The sequence below is a fragment of the Capricornis sumatraensis genome, chromosome 3 (assembly GCF_032405125.1).
Source record: "Capricornis sumatraensis isolate serow.1 chromosome 3, serow.2, whole genome shotgun sequence".
NCBI classification, from domain to species: domain Eukaryota; kingdom Metazoa; phylum Chordata; class Mammalia; order Artiodactyla; family Bovidae; genus Capricornis; species Capricornis sumatraensis.
In genome coordinates this window covers 171,182,315-171,203,830 of record NC_091071.1, presented here as the reverse complement: position 1 = coordinate 171,203,830, position 21,516 = coordinate 171,182,315, and the positions used below count along the sequence as shown (strand labels likewise).

Below are 21,516 nucleotides of genomic sequence, written 5' to 3'. Positions count from 1 at the left end.
TTAGGATTTGAAATAGCTCATATTAAAAAATCACATATCTCATATGCTAAATTTGAATAGCCTTTGAAAATTATAGAAGATAGTGACACTTATGGAAATATGTTGCTGTTTTGTTTCAAAAGGCTCTTAAACAGAAGCCAGACTTTAATGTATCTTGACATTTTATAGTACTTTCTCAGAATCACACAGTTTCCTTAATGTAAATAGATAAACACAGTAGATAAATCACAAGTGCTGACAGACCTCATTTCATCATCCATAGATGGACCATACTCACCAGCAAATTAGAGAAACAATATTATTTTGGGCAGTTGGTACCTTTTTTCTTGACTTATGTTTTGGCATTACTCCTTTGGGCATTATGGGCTCAAAACTGAATTTGGTGAGTCGTGAGAGAGTGGTGCCGTGAGCAGAGAATGGAAGAAGGTATTGCCAAGTTCAGCATAGAAGCAGCCCTCATAACCAAAATCTTGCTGTCTTCTCTTCCATAATTATATTTGGAAAGTGGGGACCCTTGATGAGAGAATGTTATGGTGTCACTATGGAAGATTTCAAGGAGGGAGCTTTCTAGTCTTAGAATCTTCATCACCACCAGTCTACCTTAACCCTGTTGACTAATTATGTATTTAAGTTTTGGGACATCAAAAACGGTGTTCTTTGACTCTTGAAATGTCCTTCTTTCTTGGTCCTGAGAAGCTGATGCATGCCATCAAAAATGACTGGTTGTTTTGCTTCTTGTTTGTTTTTACTATGGTATTTTATAAATCCCCACGATCATCTGAATAGAGGAAATTAGGTACTCTGCATACGTTATAAGGGATAATTTGGCTTGCTTGTTTTTAAAGAACGCTTACAAATGCATATGCGAAGATGATAGCAGATCTATATCCATTTAATTCTGAAAAAGGTTAGTATCTGTCCTCATTGGCTGAGTATGTTCTGTGTTGGTTGATGGAAAATGAAACAAATCGGAGATCTATTCTTCTCCACAGTAGATGTTGCTTAGTTTGGAAAGAATCTTGGACACAGCTGAGAAAGAAAGACGTTTCTATCCCTTGTCCCCCTCACTCGGTTCCCTGCCTGCTGAAGGCAATAGGTATGTTTCCTCATATTCCTGCCTGTACTTTGCTTGTAGCCCTCAGCCCTGTGTTAGTTCTGTGACCTTGTAGTCCTCTTCACAGTGGCACTTGAAAGTTGGAAACAGTAAAAATGTGAACTTTCTGCAGCAGAGCCAATCAGAGAGTTGTCTCCCAAGACTAGGCAGGAGCTAAAGGAAACATAAATCCAGTCTCAAGGAAAGTGAAAAGTCAGTTATATACAAACAAGGGGCTAAATAAAAGGCAAAGTAAAAAATAGAGGATTTCAGTGTTTACCAGTTGAGGGTGCTCACTGTGCTAGAATGAAACCTGAGAGTTGCTAAGAATAACTTGACATATCCTGGCAGTCAGGTCTGGCGTGTGGGAGAGAGAGCAGAATCCTGATTCAGATGCGGCGCTCCCCTCCCCAGGCACGAAGCAGCACTAGCCAGTTTGCCGTATTCTTTGGATAGTTTAGATTCATTGTTCACCTTTGCTGTGGAGCTTTTGGAGATCAAAGAGGATTCCGCCAGCCCTTGGAAAAGACATTTTTATTAGATTGGATTATAGCTTAGAGTCGCCCAGCTCTTGGAACAGTAGGACCTAATCCAGTTCCCTTAAGTAAGTGATGTTTTTCTTAAGTTCAGTTTTCAGCTTTGTTGACTGGCAGGACTTTTTTTATTCAAATACAAAGAACAGTATAAATTAAAAGTGAAGCCAGTGTTACCTTTCTTTGGTTTGCCTTGGGAATGGCATTTGAGATCCTAGAACACACATCTCCCATTTAGGCTGCTATGTTTTTCTGCCTGATACTTGTGACAGTGCCCTCTCTGCCTGCTCTCAGGCAGAGAATGTCTGGCATAGCAGCCAAACTCAAAAAAAGCTTGCTGCTTCGATTTTGACTTACGGAAGACTATTCTCTCCACAGATTTTTGCAGTTCAAGTAGCAGTCCTTCTTTCCAGCCCATCAAAAGCCACGTAACCATTCCAACAGCCCATGTGATACCTTCTACTTTGGGGACCTCTCCTGCCAAGCCAAATTCTGCTGCCGGACCCTCTTCCAAACTTCCTTTGTCAGGGTTGGCTGAAAGTGTGGGGATGACAAGAAATGGAGACCTCAATTCAATGAAACGTTCTCCAGGCCTTTCTAGAGATTTCATGTATCTTTGTGGTGCTGCTGGAGAAAGTGGAGTTGAGCAGTCCTGGTTTCCAGCAGTGGGCCATGAAAGAGAAGAAGCAGCGAGAAAGTTTGATGTTCCCAATATGGAGTCTACCCTCAATCAGTCAGCAATGCTGGAGACACTTTATTCAGATCCCCACTACCGAGTCTATTTCCACAATCCAAGAACCGACACAAACAAGGAGCTATACAAAGGGTTGCCTGAGACCAAGAAGGCACCAGGCAGCGGGGCAGCATGTGAGAGGAATGGACCACACCCTGGCAGCAGTGGGGTTCTTCCTTTGGGACTCCAGCCTGCTCCTGGGCTCTCCAAGCCTCTACCTTCTCAGGTGTGGCAGCCAAATCCTGACCCTTGGCATTCCCGCGGGCGATCTTGTGAACTCAGCACTTGTCGGCAGCAGCTGGAATTGATCCGTTTACAGATGGAGCAAATGCAGGTAGAGGCCTTTCTTTCCTTGGACTTTGCAGTTTCTGTGCTAATCTTAGAACTATATAGGTTTTTTTTCCTTATAAGTTTTGACTCCAAAGAAAGTGTTTGTAAAAAGGAGGGAAGATTTTTATAGGTAGGCAGTCTTGTGAATGTCATCAAATCTGTTGGTTCTAAACACCAGATTGGTTCTCCAAAGCAGAGGGTTACAAAGGGAAACCCAGAAGTAGGACACTAACACTGATTGTATGTGTGTGTACTTACATAACAGTCACTAGGCTAGGTACTTTAACGTACAGAATCTTACTTGATCCTTACAGCACTCTGATGAAGTAAATGTAGGAATTTACCAGGTTCTTAGAATAACTAATCTGTCCAGAGACACAGAGCTGGTTTAAGTGGCAGAGCTCTAGGGTTCAAAAACTATCTTTTAGTCCCATATTCTTTCCACTGTACTACTTTTGTGTTTGTTTTTTGGTTTTGTTTTGTTTTTTGAAAGTTCTTGTACTTACTAAGAATGGGGAGAAAGGAAGCAGGACACATTCTCCTTTCCTGGTTGGTGAGGGCATCTTAGCTCCTGATTAGCTTTTGTTCCAGATAAAGAAAGATAAACTGACCTTTTCTTAGAAACTAGAGCCTTTCTGAGCAAGAAGTGTCCAGTTGGCAGAAGTCTCTTAGGCAGGTTCTTTCCAGTCATGCATCAGAGCTAAAATTATTTCATAAACAGTGGGCCTTCTCCAACTGAGCCAAAGTGAATCTTGACTGCAGACACAGCTGGGCGCTTTGTAGGTGCTTTCAGGTGCCTGTAGGTTAACATTAAGTCCCACTGGGCCTGCTTGTCTTCTAGCTTCAGAATGGAGCCGTCTGCCACCATCCTGCTGGTTTTTCTCCTTCATTGCCCACGTTAGACCCAGCACAATGGATGAGCATCTTGAGCAGTAATGAACACCTTCTGAAGGAAAAGGAGCTCCTTATTGACAAGTAAGGGGGCAAGGGGCCATAGGGCCCCCACTGATGACATCTCCCCAAGGGCAGTGCATCCTCCTCTGTTTAGACCCCTGCTTTGCCTCATAATAAGTAGCCTAGTCCTGTGTGTGAATAATGTGATAGGTTTGTTGCCTGTCTCTGCAGGGGCTGTGGGGAATGCCTAGAGGAAACCCAGGCAGCTGGGTCTTTGCAGCTGATCTTTCTTCATTTTCCCTCAGTCAGTTTTCTCATTTGCATTTCTTCCTTCAGCACTACCCAAGAATCCAAGGTCTTTGTTTACAAAGTGTGGTTTTTACCTATTTAAGGAAAGTTGGGGCTCATATTACAGGTGGGTTTGTGTCAGGACCCTGGGCCTCATTCTGTTCTGACTTTCGCAGGCAGAGGAAACATATCTCTCAGCTGGAACAGAAGGTGCGAGAGAGTGAACTGCAAGTCCACAGTGCTCTTTTAGGCCGTCCTGCCCCCTTTGGGGATGTCTGCTTGTTGAGGCTGCAGGTAAGCCTTGGCAGCCAGGATGGCACTCTGCTTGTCATAACTCAGTATCTTCCCTGTGCTTGGCACTGGTAGGTATCCAGGAGACAGAAAATGGACCAAATGAAGTAAGGTATTCTTGCCCTCAGAAAGTAAACATTCTAATTATAAAGCATTTCCTGTTCTGCTCTTGAGGGGGCAGAAAAGGCCTGAGGATGGAATCAAATGGAAGTCCAGGTGCCTTGATATCAGGACATACTTGGGAGAAAAGGAAGGCAGAGCGAGGTTCATGGTAAGGTCCTAGAATTGAGTGATGTTCTGAGAAGTCTTCATCTACCGGCCCTGGCCAAATGAAGAGAGAAGCAGAGGTAGCACGGAGATGTAGAGCCATTCCCATTTTTATTCTTCCATGTGTAGGAGCAACTGAGGGAAAACTATGCTTCACTCAGGTCAGGAGCTCTGAAAGATGTTGGCCAAGCTTCTTCTGCAATTTGGGCTTTTGAGTGATGAGTATTAGACAGACTATAGTACTGTACTGGCTTTGCCACCTAGTGGGCTTCTTAAGATAATGTTCCATCTTGGAGAATCAGAATGTTAGTGTGAGAATGGCCATTACATAAAATATATCTCAGTCTTCTCATTTACTGATGAGAAAATTGAGGCCCAAGAAGGAGGAAGAATTTACCTTAAGTCATGTAAAGAATGAGTGGAGGAGAACCAGGCCTTGAGCCCAGGTCTGCTGATATATTGTCCTGTATTCCTTTGTTACATGACTGGTCCTTGAATATTGCTTTAAGCCGTGGTTCTGAAATTGGAGTGTGCATCTGAATCACCTGGAGGGCTTGTTAAAACACAGATTATTAAGATCCGTCCCCAGAATTTCTGATTCACTGGGTCTGGGAGTTGAACTTAAGAATTTGCATTTCTAACAAGTTCCCAGGTAATGCTGAAGCTGTTAGTCCTGAAAGTAAAAGTCGCTCAGTTGTCTCCAACTCTGTGACTCCATGGACTATACAGTCCATGAAGTTCCCCAGGCCAGAATACTGGAGTAAGTAGCCTTTCCCTTCTTCAGGGGATCTTCCCAGCCCAGGGATTGAACCCAGGTCTCCCACAATGCAGGTGGATTCTTTACCAACTGAACTATCAAGGAAGCCCCTGTTATTCCTAGGACCACACTTTGAGAAGCACTGCTTGCAGAAAGTCTTAGAGAAAATTGATATTCGACCACAAAGTATGCTAGGTATAAGTAAAGTACATGGGACTCTCAGGGTAAGGAACAGTTACATATTGCGAATCTTTCTGCAGGAATTGCAGCGAGAGAACACTTTCTTACGTGCACAGTTTGCACAGAAGACAGAAGCCTTGAGCAAAGAAAAGATCGAGCTTGAAAAGAAACTCTCTGCTTCAGAAGTTGAAGTCCAGCTCATCAGAGAGTCACTCAGAGTGGCACTGCAGAAGCATTCGGAGGAAGGGAAGAAACAGGAAGAAAGGGTGAGCTAAGGAGCTGATAGCTTTCTAATTCACAAAAGAATTGGCAGTCAGCCCTTTCCTGCCAAACTATTCTTGGAACCTGGAGGAGACAATTGGGTGAAACACCCTACATTGACTTCTCATGCAGGACTGGCTTGTTTGAAATGGAACCCTTCATATCTGCTTCATCTCCACAAAACTATCACAGACAGTGTATAATCTCTCACTGTCCCAGGTTGTGATGGGGAACCAGCTGGCCTAGGTGAAAAACCAGTCTAACCAGTCATACCAGATGGTCCTGTTGCAAGATGTACCTGTGGTACATCATTCAGCGTGATTTCTTCTCACTTCTACCTAAAAAGTAGGTGATGAATCCCACATATGCAGCTATTTGGGGAGTTTTTTTACATTTTTGCCAGTGCTCTTAGAATCGCCTCAGGTTGAGATTGATTTTCATAGAAGAGCTAAATCTTCTGGTTCTGTTCACGGGTTGCTCTAATATAGATATTCTTGGGGGAGCAGTTTAATAATGTTTAGCTCTGGACCACTTGCATCAAAGTCAGCTAGAGAAATGCTTCTTAAACTTTAATGTGTTTAAGAATAATTTGGAGATCTTGATGAAAATACAGATCCAGATTCAGTAGTTTTGGAAGGGGAGGCAGCCCTGGGATTTTGCATTTCTGACAATCTTATCAGGTGATATTGGTGCCATTAGTACAGCATGGACTTAAAGGCTTGTTTGAAAAAAAAAGAAAAAAAAACTTTTAATCAAAATACATGTGGCTAAGTTAGATAACCAACATGTTATCAAATATCAACATCAATATCAATATCAGCCCCACTCTACAGAATTAGCTGTCCTCAACTCTTTTCTTACTCCTGACATATACGTCTGTATTTCTGAATAGTATTCTCTTACTTAATGCATTTTTTTGCTGGTTTTGTTTCATGAATGCAATATCTTTTCTCTGATGATATTGATTATGTCTTTTGGGATATCTGCATCTGCTATAGTGTTTCTTTCAGGTCTTATTTTGTTTTTGTGTCTTTCACGTTAGAGGATTGATGATCCTTGAATGAAAGAGTGCTCATATTTAAGAATATAGTATTTTTAAATTGCATGGAAGCTCTGGGTTCATGGAAGTTGCCTGGTGGGCTTCCCTATTGGATGATCAAACTTGGTCTTCCCTTTTCACTTGGGAACCCTTAAATGTCAATATCTGATGTCTCATCTCACTTTCTCTAGAAAAGAATCTTCAGCCTGCTGCCTGGTGGGGAGGCTGGGGACAGGAATGCTTTTGGCCTTTGGGTTCTCAACACTGAGAAGGAAATTAGATTTAAAGTCTCATAGTTCTACACATAGATTGTTATTTATGCTTATTTTCAACCCAGTGCTTCATTCTCTGTCTCTCTCTGCCATGACTGATACCCCTGAGCTGGGCTCTCTCTGATTTGATTTCTCCACAAAGAATAAATCTCCAGTCTCCTTTTGGGAAAACCCAGGGTGAGAATGATATCCAGCTAGCCTGAATATAGACTTCCAGTGAATTCCCCTATTTTCCAGGTTTATGGCTGATACCTCCCTGCCTCAGGTATCTCATGTTTAAAGTAGAGGGATTCTTGTGGGTTGTGAAGGGCACATTGTCTTCCAAGTAGTCTGTGACTCCTACTGCAAATTATAACTCCTCTGCTCCAAATTGTCTGTCCCTCCCATTCCTTTCATGTTCTGGAAACATCTTGAACCGTCTTATATACTTTTTTATCTGTCTTTGCGGGGCTGTGCTGCATCTCTGTTGCTGCATGGGCTTTTTTCTAGTTGAGTGAGCAGGAGCTATACTCTAGCTGTAGTGTGACTTCTCATTGTCTTCTCTTGTTATGAAGCACAGCCTCCAGAGCATGCAGGCTTCCATAGTTGTGGCTCTGCGACTCTAGAGCATGGGTTCAATAGTTGTGGCTATGGGGCTTAGTTGCTCCACAGCACGTGGAATCTTCCAGACCAGGGATCAAACCCGAGTCTCTTCCATTGGCAGGCAGTTTCTTTGCCACTGAACCGTCATGGAAGACCCTATCTTGTATACTTTTGTCTCCTCTGTTGCCTTTTAAAAATTGGTATTTTATTTTATGCCTGTCATTGTAGAAATATTTTGGAAGGGAGAAAAAATAAACTTCTGTGACTGGCCTACCATTTCTTTAATTAAGAGTTGGCCATCAGCATTTTCAATAAGCTTCCCACGTCATTCTGATGCATATTAAGATGACAGAATCTGGAGAATGACATGGAGCTTGAACAGTACAGATTGTACCTGGGGTAAAGCTTTTAACTGATTTTCAGGGATCCTTCTTAGTACTGTGTTGTCTTTGGATCAAATTAGGCCTGAGCCTCTTTGGCATCAGTAAATCTGCCTTTTTCCCTGCTTTATCTCCAGCTTCCTTTTTCATAAGCCAAAGAAAAAGCCGTAATAGTAAGAAAAGTTTCCATTCAACAAATCTTAATTGATTTCCTGCTTAGTGCCAAGCATTGTGCTGTGTTGGGGATTTGATAAAAGCAAAATGGACACAGCCCCTCCTCTCAAGGAGTTTCATTAGCCCTTCCAGATGATTGCTTAGCTTTATATCATATGAAGTGTTTAGAGAAGAATGCATTACCTGTCTCATCAGAATAGACCAGGTGGGCTGTATTTATACTACCTATACGGTTATATATACTTTTGCAGTTAAGTTCTGATGCAAACCACTCAGAGTTAGCATCAGACCCCACAAGTTTAAAGGACACAGTCCCCCAAAAGACTATGCTTATTTATTATTTCAGATCCCAACTGCAGGTTTTGGGTTCCCTAGATTGCCTATATTTCTGACCAACTGGCTATAAATCCAGGGGTTCCCATGACACCTTCAGGTTCAGTAATTTCACAGATTACAGTTTTGTTATACAAATCATGATAAGCCAAGAGACAAATAGGACGAGGTCTGGGAAAGTCCTAAAAGCAGGGCTTCCATACCTTTTCCCTCTTGGAATTAGAACCTGTCATCCTCCCAGCACATGCATGTGTTCATCAACCAGGAAGTTCCATTGAGCTTTGGTGTCTAGAGTTTTTAATTGGGATTTTATCATGTAGGCATGATCGAACTCAAATCTCCTGTCTTTGTCCCCTTTTCGCAGGAAGTTGGGTTCAACTCCATTGGTTTTTGTACTGATCAGTTCCTGTTCTGAGTCATCTAATTAGCATATATGCATTTATGGTGTGCTCTGGTCCATTGAGCAATATTGCATAGGAACCCTGGAATGTTAGGTACATGAATCAAGGCAAACTGGAAGTGGTCAAACAGGAGATGGCAAGAGTGAACGTTGACGTTTTAGGAATCGGCAAACTAAAATGGATTGGAATGGGTGAATTTAACTCAGATGACCATTATATCTACTACTGCGGGCAGGAATCCTTTAGAAGAAATGGAGTAGCCATCATGGTCATCAGAAGAGTCCGAAATGCAGTACTTGGATGCAATCTCAAAAACGACAGAATGATCTCTGTTCGTTTCCAAGGCAAACCATTCAATATCATGGTAATCCAAGCCTATGCCCTGACCAATAACACTGAAGAGGCTGAAGTTGAACAGTTCTATGAAGACCTACAAGACCTTTTTGAACTAACACCCAAAAAAGATGTCCTTTTCATTATAGGGGACTGGAATGCAAAAGTAGGAAGTCAAGAAACACCTGGAATAACGGGCAGATTTGGCCTTGGAGTACAGAATGAAGCAGGGCAAAGGCTAATAGAGTTTTGTCAAGAGAACGCACTGGTCATAGCAAACACCCCTCTTCCAACAACACAAAAGAAGACTCTACACATGGACATCACCAGATGGCCAACACTGAAATCAGACTGATTATATTCTTTGCAGCCAAAGATGGAGAAGCTCTATTCAGTCAGCAAAAACAAGACCGGGAGCAGATTGTGGCTCAGATCATGAACTTCTTATTGCCAAATTCAGACTTAAATTGAAGAAAGTGGGGAAAACCACCAAACCATTCAGGTATGACCTAAATCAAATCCCTTATGATAAAAGCAAAATCCCTTTGATAAAAGCAAAATGGACACAGCCCCTCCTCTCAAGGAGTTTACAGTCTCATTAGCCCTTATGATAAAAGGGTAATGATTATACAGTGGAAGTGAGAAATAGATTTAAGGTACTAGATCTGATAGACAGAGTGCCTGATGGAGGTTCATGACATTGTACAGGAGACAGGGATCAAGACCATCCCCATGGAAAAGAAATACAAAAAAGCAAAATGGCTGTCTGAGGAGGCTTTACAAAGAGCTGTGAAAAGAAGAGAAGCAAACGCAAAGGAGAAAAGGAAGTATATATCCATTTGAAAGCAGAGTTCCAAAGAATAGCAAGGAGAGATAAAGCCTTCCTCAGCAATCAGTGCAAAGAAATAGAGGAAACCAACAGAATGGGAAAGACTAAAGATCTCTTCAAGAAAATTAGAGATACCAAGGGAACATTTCATGCAAAGATGGGCTCGATAAAGGACAGAAATGGTATGGACCTAACAGAAGCAGAAGATACTAAGAAGAGGTGTCAAGAATACACAGAAGAACTATACAAAAAAGATCTTCACAACCCAGATAATCACAATAGTGTGATCACTCACCTAGAGACAGACATCCTGGAATGTGAAGTCATGTGGGGCTTAGAAAGCATCACTACGAACAAAGCTAGTGGAAGTGATGGGATTCCAGTTGAGCTATTTCAAATCCTGAAAGATGATGCTGTGAAAGTGCTGCACTCAATATGCCAGCAAATTTGGAAAACTCAGCAGTGGCCACAGGACTGGAAAAGGTCAGTTTCCATTCCAATCCAAAAGAAAGGGAATGCCAAAGAATGCTCATACTATTTCAAATCCTGAAAGATGATGCTGTGAAAGTGCTGCACTCAATATGCCAGCAAATTTGGAAAACTCAGCAGTGGCCACAGGACTGGAAAAGGTCAGTTTCCATTCCAATCCAAAAGAAAGGGAATGCCAAAGAATGCTCATACTACTGCATAATTGCACTCATCTCACACGCTAGTAAAGTAATGCTCAAAATTCTCCAAGCCAGGCTTCAGCAATATGTGAACCATGAACTTCCAGATGTTCAAGCTGCTTTTAGAAAAGGCAGAGGGACCAGAGATCAAATTGCCAACATCCGCTGGATCATCGAAAAAGCGAGAGTTCCAGGAAAACATCTATTTCTGCTTTATTGACTATGCCAAAGCCTTTGACTGTGGATCACAGTAAACTGGAAAATTCTGAAAGAGATGGGAATACCAGACCACCTGACCTGCCTCTTGAGAAACCTGTATGCAGGTCAGGAAGCAACAGTTAGAACTGGACATGGAACAACAGACTGGTTCCAAATAGGAAAAGGAGTATGTCAAGGCTGTATATTGTCCCCCTGCTTATTTAACTTCTATGCAAAGTACATCATGAGAAACGCAGGGCTGGAGAAAGCTGGAATCAAGATTGCCAGGAGTAATACCAATAACCTCAGATATGCAGATGACACCACCCTCATGGCAGAAAGCAAAGAACTAAAGAGTCTCTTGATGAAAGTGAAAGAGAAGAGAAAAAGTTGGCTTAAAGCTCAACATTCAGAAAACTAAGATAATGACATCCAGTCTATCACTTCGTGGCAAGTAGATGGTGAAACAGTGGAAACAGTGTCAGACTTTATTTTTTGGGCTCCAGAATCACTGCAGATGGTGATTGCAGCCATGAAATTAAAAGATGCTTACTCCTTGGGAGGAAAGTTATGACCAACCTAGACGGCATATTGAAAAGCAGAGACATTACTTTGCCAACAAAGGTCCGTCTAGTCAAGGCTATGGTTTTTCCAGTGGTCATGTATGGATGTGAGAGCTGGACTATAAAGAAGGCTGAGCACAGAAGAATTGATGCTTTCAAACTATGGTATTGGAGACTCTTTAGAGTCCCTTGGACTGCAAGGAGATCCAACCAGTCCATCCTAAAGGAGATCAGTCCTGGGTGTTCATTGGAAGGACTGATGTTGAAGCTGAAGGTCCATCCTTTGGCCACCTGATGTGAAGAGCTGACTCATTTGAAAAGACCCTGTTGCTGGGAAAGATTGAGGGCAGGAGGTGAAGGGGACAACAGAGGATGAGATGGTTGGATAGCATCACCGACTCAATGGACATGAGTTTGGGTGAACTCTGGGAGTTGCTGATCGACAGGGAGACCTGGCATGCTGCGTTTCACGGAGTCGCAAAGAGTCGGACGCTTAGTCATGTCCGACTCTTTGCGACTGAACTGAACTGGTCCACTGTGAATAACAAACGACACATTTATTATTTGGGATATTCTAAGAATTTAGAAGTTACCTCGAGGAACTTGAACAAAGACCAGAGAAATTCTTTTATTATACAGTAGAGCTACCAGGTTTTGAAAACTGCCCAAGAATCCCCTCTTCCTTGCCCTTGAATGAAAAGTTCTGGTGTGAAAACTCTGCATTTTATGTCCTAATCTCCAATGGCAAAATTTGTTCAACTTCCTGCCTTCATGGTAATAGAAAACAGTTATAGTCCTAAGGTCAAAGACAGTGTTCACTTCAAAAAAATAGTTAACATTCAAGATGGTAGAGGGGTGAGTGGAGAAGGATTGTTAACATTTCTTTCCAATAGGTCAAGGGTCGTGATAAACATATTAATAATTTGAAAAAGAAATGTCAGAAGGAATCCGAGCAGAACCGGGAGAAGCAGCAGCGTATTGAGACCTTGGAGCGCTACCTGGCTGACCTGCCCACTCTGGAAGACCATCAGAAACAGAGCCAGCAGGTAGCAGCAATGACCAAGCATACCTGGGGCAAGTTGGGGGTGGTGGTGGGGGGCTTTCTCAACCTCTGCTGTATGCAGTGACGTGGTGTCCTGAAAGGAAAGTCCCAAAGGAGTCATGTCCAGACTCACATCACAACTGAATTGCCAAGTTTTTGAAATATACCCAAAGTCTTCCCTGCTTGTTGACCTAAGCATGGAATCCTGTCTCTCAGCTTAAGGATTCTGAGTTGAAGAGCACAGAGCTGCAGGAGAGAGTGACTGAGCTGGAGAGTTTGCTGGAGGAGACCCAGGCAGCCTGCAGAGAAAAGGAGGTTCAACTGGAAAGCCTGAGACAGAGAGAAGCTGAATTCTCCTCCACCCGACATAGGTAAATATCCCTGCTGCTGCTGCTGCTAAGTCACTTCAGTCGTGTCCGACTCTGTGTGACCCCATAGACGGCAGCCCACCAGGCTCCCAGGTCCCTGTGATTCTCCAGGCAAGAACACTGGAGTGGGTTGCCGTGTCCTTCTCCAATGCATGAAAGTGAAAAGTGAAAATGAAGTCGCTCAGTTGTGTCCGACTCTTCGCGACCCCCTTTACTGCAGCCTACCAGGCTCCTCCACCCATGAGATTTTCCAGGCAAGAGTACTGGAGTGGGTTGTCATTGTCCTCTCCGAATATCCCTGAGAGGTTTAGAAAGAAGCAGAGAGCTAGGTTCTGGTCCTGGCTACCCTACTCACTGCTTGTTTAACTTTGGGCAACTCACTTTACTTCTCTGAGCTTTGTTTTCTTTGGATTATAAGTAATAGGAAAACTGTTTATGAGCAGGGACTGTGTCTTTGAGATGGAATGTGAGTGGTATAGTGGTGCAGTGGAGTTTTCCACTGTTCTTTGGAAAGATCCAGCCCAGTGCCCGGCATCATAATAGTATTGGGCAGTAATTCTTGAAAAGGTATGTGTTGAATGAATGGGAGCACTTTATAAACTGGAAAGTGAGTATCTGTATTTGCAGAAGTAGATCCTGGTGCTGATGACTGAGGGTTATCCACATGGTGAATCTTGTGAAGGCTACCAGGAGCATCTGTTACTTCTCCTTAGCCCTAGGGATTGCTCTCAATTGCCACAGTAGGCTCTGAGAACAAAACAAGATGCTATAATGTACTCTCAGGATGTCTTGGGAACTTCTTCCGTATTAATAGCAGTTTCTGAAAAAATGTCATGGCTGTGTTTCAACAGCCCCTTGGACCAAATCCAGTTTTTAATGGGATGGATTGGATTTCTCATCCCACATTCAACCACAGTAACCCTGTTGTTTATCTCAGCATATGGCCCATGATGAAAGTGATTGTGGTTTGGGCACAAAGTTGGATCTGTCCAAGACTGGGTGTGCAAAGAAAAAAGGACTTTTTGGGTTTTTTTTTTGCATTTTCTAAAATTTCTCTATCCTATATGTGTGACTTTTGTAATTTAAATACATGTGATGAATGTTTACTTTTAAATATCAAAACAAAGAATAAAAAAGCCTTGGGTAGGTAAAGAATTGCTGGCACATTGTATAGATGCTGACCTCTAGGAAAGGGAACTAACATAGACTGAGCAAGCAGCTTCTGTGTGGCATTCCCTACTTTAAACAGACCTAAGCAATTATCCCCAGCTATGGCTTGGAAGGGCCTACTTGTCTTGCCCAGTAAATAGCAGTATCAGGTATCAAAGCCACATCTCTCTGATGTAGAGTTCTTGAAGAGGCTCCTGTCTTTCAGCCTGCAAGATAAGCAGTGTGTGGAAGATGCCAGTGGAGAAGGTCCAGCTCAACAAGGACAAGGTCCCCAAGTGGAAATGGAGTCTTGGCAGAAGGAATGTGATTCCCTTCGAAAGGTGACTAAGGGCGTCCAGGCCGTAAGGGGTAGGCTTAGAGGAAGCAGAAGATTGGGTTTTGGTAGGGAACCATGAATTTCTGGCCCCAAGCCCCCTAGGATCTGTTACCCAGAGTTTTGATTCTCTTTTCCTGGAAGCCATCCCTGCATAATAAATTCACATCTTAGAGAGCCATCCTTAGTACTGGCAAGCAAAGTTAGGGAAGGGCATGCCTCTGAATATCCAAACTTAGATGTACCAAAATGGCGCACTGAAGCTTGGTGCACTTCCTTCATGGCTCAGGCCCTCTACAAAGCCTCTTGCATTGAGCAGAGTTTTAGCCAGTGAGGTGGCCCTAATTCAGCATAGAAGAAGGAGCCCAGGACTTACCAGAGAGACTTGTTTGAAGGTCAGCAAATAAGACCCAGAAACGATTCAAAGAGTACCTGGGGTCTCATAGGACAGGACACTGGACCTGTTTAAGTTCCCTTCTTAAACAGTGGGACCAAAGCTATAAGTGAAAAACTGTCACAGCCCTGAACAGGACTGGCTTCATTAAACTGAATTTTCAGTTGTGTCCTTTACCAGAGAACCAGAAGGTACACTGGCTTATATGAAGTTGATTCTCCTGGCCGACAGTCATCAGGGTGAAGGTGTCTCTCCACCTGACTTCCTCATAGGTCTTCCGCATTGCGTTCATCTTTGTTTAAACCTCTGTGCCTGGAGCACAGGACTGTGAAGCTAAGTAGCCAGGATAGGGCGTCCGGTTTATGTTTCTTGTTTTCACTCTGTTCTCACTATTAATTGGCTGTAGATAATAGTTGAGGTAATAGTCAAACTGCAGATCTTAGTGTAGCCTCTTGCCTTCTGGCCCCACTATTAGCATGTGCTTGCAATCGTCCTTGATAACTTTGCCTTTCAGATTGTGGAGAGGCAACAGCAGAAGATTGATCAGTTGCACTCACAAGTACAGGTGAGCTGGAATCCTTGGGACATGATGGGCAGGACTTGATGGAATTTCTAGAATTCAACCAACCCTATTCTTTGCCCTGCGATTTACTCGCTGTTAAGAGTACCAGCTTAGGGCTTCTTAGGTGGTGCTAGTGGTAAAGAACCTGCCTGCCAGTGCAGGAGATGTAAGAGACACAGGTTTGATCCCTGGGTGCAGAAGATCCCCTGGAGGAGGGCGTGGCAGCACACTCTAGTCTTCTTGTCTGGAGAATCACATGGACAGAGGAGCCTGGCAGGTGATCCACAGAATTGCAAAGAGTCAGACACAATTGAAGTGACTTAGCATGCATCCAGGGGTACAAGCATGAGACCAAATCAGTGCTTGTGGCCTACAGTCTTGTTGGGAAGGGGTTTCATTCGGCACAGTGCAGTGAGAGCATCCATATTACCCTAGGGGAGCATAAAAGAATCATTGAAAGTAGCGGAGATCAAGGAAGGCTTTCTGGAGACCATGAGGCTTGAAGGAGGAGGAGTTAGCCAGGCAATGAGGAAGCTAGCATAGGATGATATTGGAATTCTGATAGAAGGAACAGCGTGGGTAGGAACACGAAGGCATGTGACAGCAGGGTTTATGCATGGAGCTGCAAGTCGTTTGCTAGTGTTGAGTAAGGTGGCAGATGGAGAAGTGGGCTATGGGAGGGCTTGGACTGTCCAGTGAAGTTAGCTTTTATTCTTTAGGTAGGTAATGGGAATCTACTGTAGCATTTCGTTGGGGTGTGATATAGTCAGGTTTGCAGCTCAGACTTGAGTGTGGAAGAAGATTGGCAGTTGGAGAGAAGCAAGGCTGGAGGGCAGGTCTGTCGGAGAAATTAAAGACAATTCCTGGTTTCTATTTTGGGCCAGAGTGGGAGTGTCCTTAATTGGGTTCTCCAAGAAATTCTAGGTACAGGTTCTCTTTGGATTCTAAAAGAGGTTTTCACACCAAAACAGGTGAAATGCACTTCCACCGAGGAACAGCTGAAAGCTCAGTCCTACCATTGCCATCATGTGGGTCTGTTTAGTTCACAGATTTCAAGTCCTCTAAAGAGATAGTCAAGCCTAGTGAATGTTTACATCCATTTATTTTATTACTGTTATTATTTTGGATCTCACTGTGCAGCTTGCAGGATCTTAATTCTGTGTTGGAGATTGAACGTGGGCCCTTGGCAGTGAAAGCAGGATGTCCTAACCACTGGACAGTCAGGGAATTCCCTACATCCATTTAAAATCCCAAGATTTTAGTAGTTTTTAATGGATCTCAAAGTATGTTTCCTGGAACTCTTGACAACATTTTATTCATTTATTTTTAAAATATCTATTTATTTTTGGCTGCCCTAGGTCTTGGTTGCTTTGAGAGGGCCTTCCCTAGCCGGAGCAACTGGTTGCTGCAGCATGCAGGCTTCTCATTGCATCAGCCCCTCTTGGTGCAGAGCACAGGCTCTAGGGTGCGCGGGCTTCAGCAGTTGTGGCGCAGGGGCTTGCTCACCTGCCCCAGGGCATGCGGGATCTTCCTGGACCAGGGATTGAACCGGTGTCCCCTGCATTGCAAGGTGTATTCTTAACCACTGGACTACCAGGGAAGCCCTCCACAACATTTTAAATGTATATTTACCCATGATGAGACTTCTAAGACAAATTAAAATGTCAGGTGAATTTGGTGGAATTAGGTGGATTCAAAATGGTCACTTTGGGTCTTTCGTGGTGGTGAGATGTTCTCCTTGACTATTTAATTTTTTATTAAAACAAAATGGAAAAGCTCAGAAATATTATTTATACTTTATTTGTCCAAATCAGTTTCAGAACCAGAGGGAAATTGGAATGAACAGAATGAGAGGCAAAAGATAACAAGTCTATACCTCCCTCTCCTGACCCTGACCACCCCTAAACACATACACACACATACACATAACTACATTAGGTGACAGAGTGCCCTCTGCTGCTGCTGCTAAGTCGCTTCAGTTGTGTCCTCTTTCTCATCTCTGTCAAAAGCATTTAATATACAGTGCTTCCCTGGCGGCTCAGTGGTAAAGAATCCGCCTGCCAGTGCGGGAGACGCAGGTTCGATCCCTGGTTTGGGAATATCCCCTGGAGAAGGAAATGGCAACCCACTCCAAAAATCTCATGGACAGAGGCGCCTGGCAGACTGCAGTCCATGGGCTGGCAAAAGAGTGGGACACATCTTGGTGACTAAACAACAACTAAACAACAACAGTTGTCAAGGGCATTTGGCTGTGAGCTCCTCAAAGACAGGAATGTCTGGTATTGTTTTCTGTGTCCCTAGTGCCTGTCAGTAGTGAGTGCTCAATCAATAATTGAACTCAACTGAAGTGACATTCCTTGCCCTTGAGAAAGTTATGGTCTAATAGAGAGAGGAATCAAGCGCACAGCCAACAAATGTACTCATAAGCCATGAGTAGTAGTTGCAGGGCAAGGTTGGGATTAATTGAATCTGATTTGCAGATGAAGGAAGGTTGAGGTGGGAAGTTTCCCAGGTGACTGGCAGAGCAGAGGGGCATTCTGGGCAAAAGCAAAGAAAAGTGAGCAACAGTATTGGTGCTGGAAGCCAGTCAGTCAGTCTGTGTGACTAGAGTGGAGGCGCTGTGGAGGGTAAAGAGAGGTGAAGATAGAGAAGTCGGTAAAGGCCAGGCTGACCTGTTAATAGAATGCTCTTCTGAGGAGCCTGACCTCGGTTGGTACATGGTCAGGGGCTTGAGAAGGGTTTTGATGGGAAGTCACAGATCAGGGTTGTTCTAAAATAATCTCTTAGCAGCAGGGTAGGGCTTTACTACTGTGTAGTCCAGACCAGAGGCAATGTGGTCTGACCCAGACTTGTTACCTCTGATGTGTTCTCCCACCCTCCTTGTCATGGGATTCAGAGCCTAGAGCAGGAAGTGGCTCAAGAAGAAGGAACAAGCCAGGCCCTGAAAGAGGAGGCCCAAAGGAGGGAGACAGCCCTGCAGCAGCTGCGCACAGCTGTGAAAGAGGTGAGCAGCACCAGCTAGGCCTCTTGGCATTGTCTTTACAAACCTAATTTCTGTGTGTACTCTACCCATTCCTACTCCCACAAGACCCCCCCCCCCACACACACACACATTTTGAGAGGTCTCTTACTAAGCTTTTTTGGAGGAGTAAGAAGGAACATTGCATCATCCTTTATATTAATGGTCCTAAGCCTACCTTTGGCTGTAATTGTCCAGTAATGCTTTTTGGATATGGAAAATCATTCTCTCTTATTTTGTCTTCTTGCAGCCACAGGTTTGTGGGGTTGGGGATGAAGGGTTCAAGAAGACTGAAGGTTTGGTGATCCTCCTGGAGTAAACAGAGCTGTCAGCAGGGGGCGGCCAAGGTCACTGGCCAAGTGCCTAGGAAGGAGTCTCCAAGAGCAAAGATGGTCATATGGCCCAGTGTGGGTGAAGGGCTGGGACTAGTGGAGGAACTCTATTTCTTGTCTTTAAAACAGAATAGTGGTAGGAAGGGAAGCAGAGTGTGTTAAAGCTGTTGTGGGAAAGGGAGAGAAAGAGACACAGATACACGTGAATGAGCTGGTCTTTGTAGTAAAGCCTGACCACCAAGGTGAAAGACTGAAAAGGCAGGGCACAGCCCCTAGCCTTCACCTGCCCAGTGGCCACTAGCTGTCACATTGTCTTTCTTGCCCACTTTATTCCTCTGACACACACTGATCAAGCTGGCTGGTGGCCACTTTTGTCAGGGTGGCAGGGAGAGATTGAAACCAGTGTCTCCTCAGATTTCACAGTTCACGTTAAGCCTTCTCTAATAGCCTGGCTAACAGAGTTGGCTGAGGGACTGGCTTCAGATAGAGTTCCGAGGAGCGGGAGTATCTTCTCTAGTTCCTGAGCAGAAACCTGGAGGCTGCTGACTCAGTCTGCTGGGGTGCAGTTTCCTCTCCAGTGCTGTGGTCCTCTGGGCCCAACCTACCTGCAGGAGAAACAGCCTGATACTGATGGGGAGGGGGCAATGCAAAGCCTGTTGGTAGGAGTGGGGAGGGGGGAACATTGCCTTTGTCTCATAGCTTCCCCTCGACACACCATACACGTATAGCCACATTCGTGTGCAGTTACTCTGCTTCTCCCTAGGCCTGAGTTAACATGCTCACCTGTCTATCTGCTCAGCTTTCAGTACAGAACCAGGACCTCATTGAGAAGAATCTGACGCTCCAAGAGCACCTGCGACAGGCCCAATCAGGGTCCCCATCTTCATCAGACACAGCTCAGCTGGCATTTGAGCTGCACCAGGAATTGGCCAGTTGTCTTCAAGATCTGCAGGCTGTCTGTAGCATTGTGACCCAGAGGGCCCAGGGCCACGACCCCAATCTCTCCCTGCTCCTGGGCATTCACTGTAAGTCCTTAGACCAGTCTGGGACCTAGGAGAGAGTGGCTTTCATTCTCCTCTCACCCCTATCTACCTTTCTCAGTTAGATGTTAAGTAAATCTGTTTTGGAAGCAGGCATCCTTATGGGTACCTGGGTGTAGGACAAACAAAATAAAGTGGCCCTCAGGCAGCAAGACTTTAAGTCCATTATCCCTAGCTGTTTTGTAAAAAGTGCCTGCCATGTTCCAAGACCACAGGCCTTAGGGTACTGCCTGTCCACACTGCCCCCTCCACATGAAAGTGTCTTCTGATTTACTTATTAATATTCTGTCAAAATGTTTTTCTCCTCCCCAGCTGCACAGCACCCAGGGACTCAACTAGATTTTCAGAAGCCAGATGTGATCAGGAAAAAACTGGAAGAGGTTCAGCAGCTACGCCGTGACATCGAGGACTTAAGGACCACCATGTCAGATAGATACGCCCAGGACATGGGAGAAAACTGTGTCACACAATGAGGAATGCTAGGGGTGGACAAGCTGTGTTCCCCCAGGGAGAATCTGGTCTGCTGAGAGCACCGTCCAGCAGGTCCTGCCCTGACAATCTCTTGCCTCCTATCTGCTGCTATTCCCAGAGAGAATGGGTGGGAGGGAGGAGGTGTGAGCCTGCATATAGGGCCAAGGGCCAATGAGAGAATTTTGTTTGTCTTGCCCAACTCTGGCTTTGCCTTGTTGGGTTGCATTTATCCTGTCATCCTGATTCACTCTTTCAGGGTGAGTTACTAATTAACTTGCAGGTAAATCCTCACAGACTATTCCCAGTAACAAGCTGATGTCAAAGGCAAACAGGCTGCTTAACTCCCTTCTGCATCCTTTGGGATGGATCCACATTCATTCCCACTCTGTACCTTGGTCGTGCTGATGCCCAAAGTTCCTTAGAAGGGCCGGGAAAGGCTGAGTACCAGTAACAGCAGCCATTTGAGAATCCTCCGGCCCTCTGTGCCAGCCTTCTTGGGACCTGAGCTGGCTCTGGACTTTCCTAGGCCCAGGCCCACTCCTCCTTCCTCAGGGCTCTTGTTCTCACTGATGCCTCAGGGTGATCTGCTCATTAGCAAAGTATTTGCTAGGATTGGGGGCCTGGGAATTATACCCAGGGCTCCTTTATCTGTGCTATCATGCCTATTTACAGGAGACCCACTCGAGCTGCCCCGTGCCCTTGGGGCTCTGATCATGTAGTTAGCACAGCCCCTTTGTCCGTTGTTCTCAGGCTGGCCAGGTAGCCCCTTCTTGGGCTTTGAGTGCAGACTCTTCTCTATGGTTCTGGGTTGATACCACAAGGCACTGCTCACCCCCTTCCCCCAAGGCTGGGGCCAGTGCCTGGCCTTCTGATTTGTGCCTCTCTTGTGTTTGGGCATGGGGGTCCTTTCCCTTTCCTGCTCTGGGCTCCTTGAGAGTTGAGAGTAGCCAGTACAGGTCAGCTTCAAGGTATAGCGTTTGTGTTTTTAGTTGTTTCTCTGGGGCCTTCGGAGCTCTGCTTTCTGGTTTCTCTTTCCTCTGTTGAGAGAGCATCTTGTAGTCCTTTGTGTCTGGTCCTTGGCCAGCTCAAGGTTTCCTCTGGATCTGGAGCCAGGGCTGTGAGGGGGGAGTCCTGAGCAGTGCAGGAGTCCAGAGCCAGCCACTGGGAGGTGGTTGCTAAGCTTTGGGCTAGCAGGGCAGCATCCTGGACCTCACTCCCAGGCCTGAATGAGACTCCTTCTTAAGTGCTTTTACAAGTTGGTGTTTTATTTATGGAGTGACTTACGCCTCCATTCAAAGCATCCCCACCCAGCTGTCCCCTCCCGGTTGGTCTCCATCCTGAATTGGGAGCCCAGCCACCATGCTCACGGGTATTTTTCCTCATAAAGTTTATAAGCAGTTATTTAT

The 21,516-nt window shown here is 44.7% G+C and overlaps 1 protein-coding gene across 1 annotated transcript in view; it reads left to right on the top strand.

Annotated features, from left to right (window-relative positions):
- The window catches only part of CEP85 (centrosomal protein 85), a 41,703-nt gene extending 20,187 nt beyond the window's left edge, over nt 1–21,516 (top strand). The window contains exons 4-14 of the mRNA XM_068967831.1: nt 2,005–2,693; nt 3,531–3,664; nt 4,048–4,165; nt 5,447–5,632; nt 12,293–12,445; nt 12,658–12,812; nt 14,185–14,299; nt 15,201–15,251; nt 18,145–18,252; nt 19,399–19,624; nt 19,952–21,516. Coding sequence (XP_068823932.1) covers nt 2,005–2,693; nt 3,531–3,664; nt 4,048–4,165; nt 5,447–5,632; nt 12,293–12,445; nt 12,658–12,812; nt 14,185–14,299; nt 15,201–15,251; nt 18,145–18,252; nt 19,399–19,624; nt 19,952–20,112 — 2,096 coding nt within the window. The 3' untranslated portion in view covers nt 20,113–21,516. The remainder of the gene's footprint in view (nt 1–2,004; nt 2,694–3,530; nt 3,665–4,047; nt 4,166–5,446; nt 5,633–12,292; nt 12,446–12,657; nt 12,813–14,184; nt 14,300–15,200; nt 15,252–18,144; nt 18,253–19,398; nt 19,625–19,951) is intronic.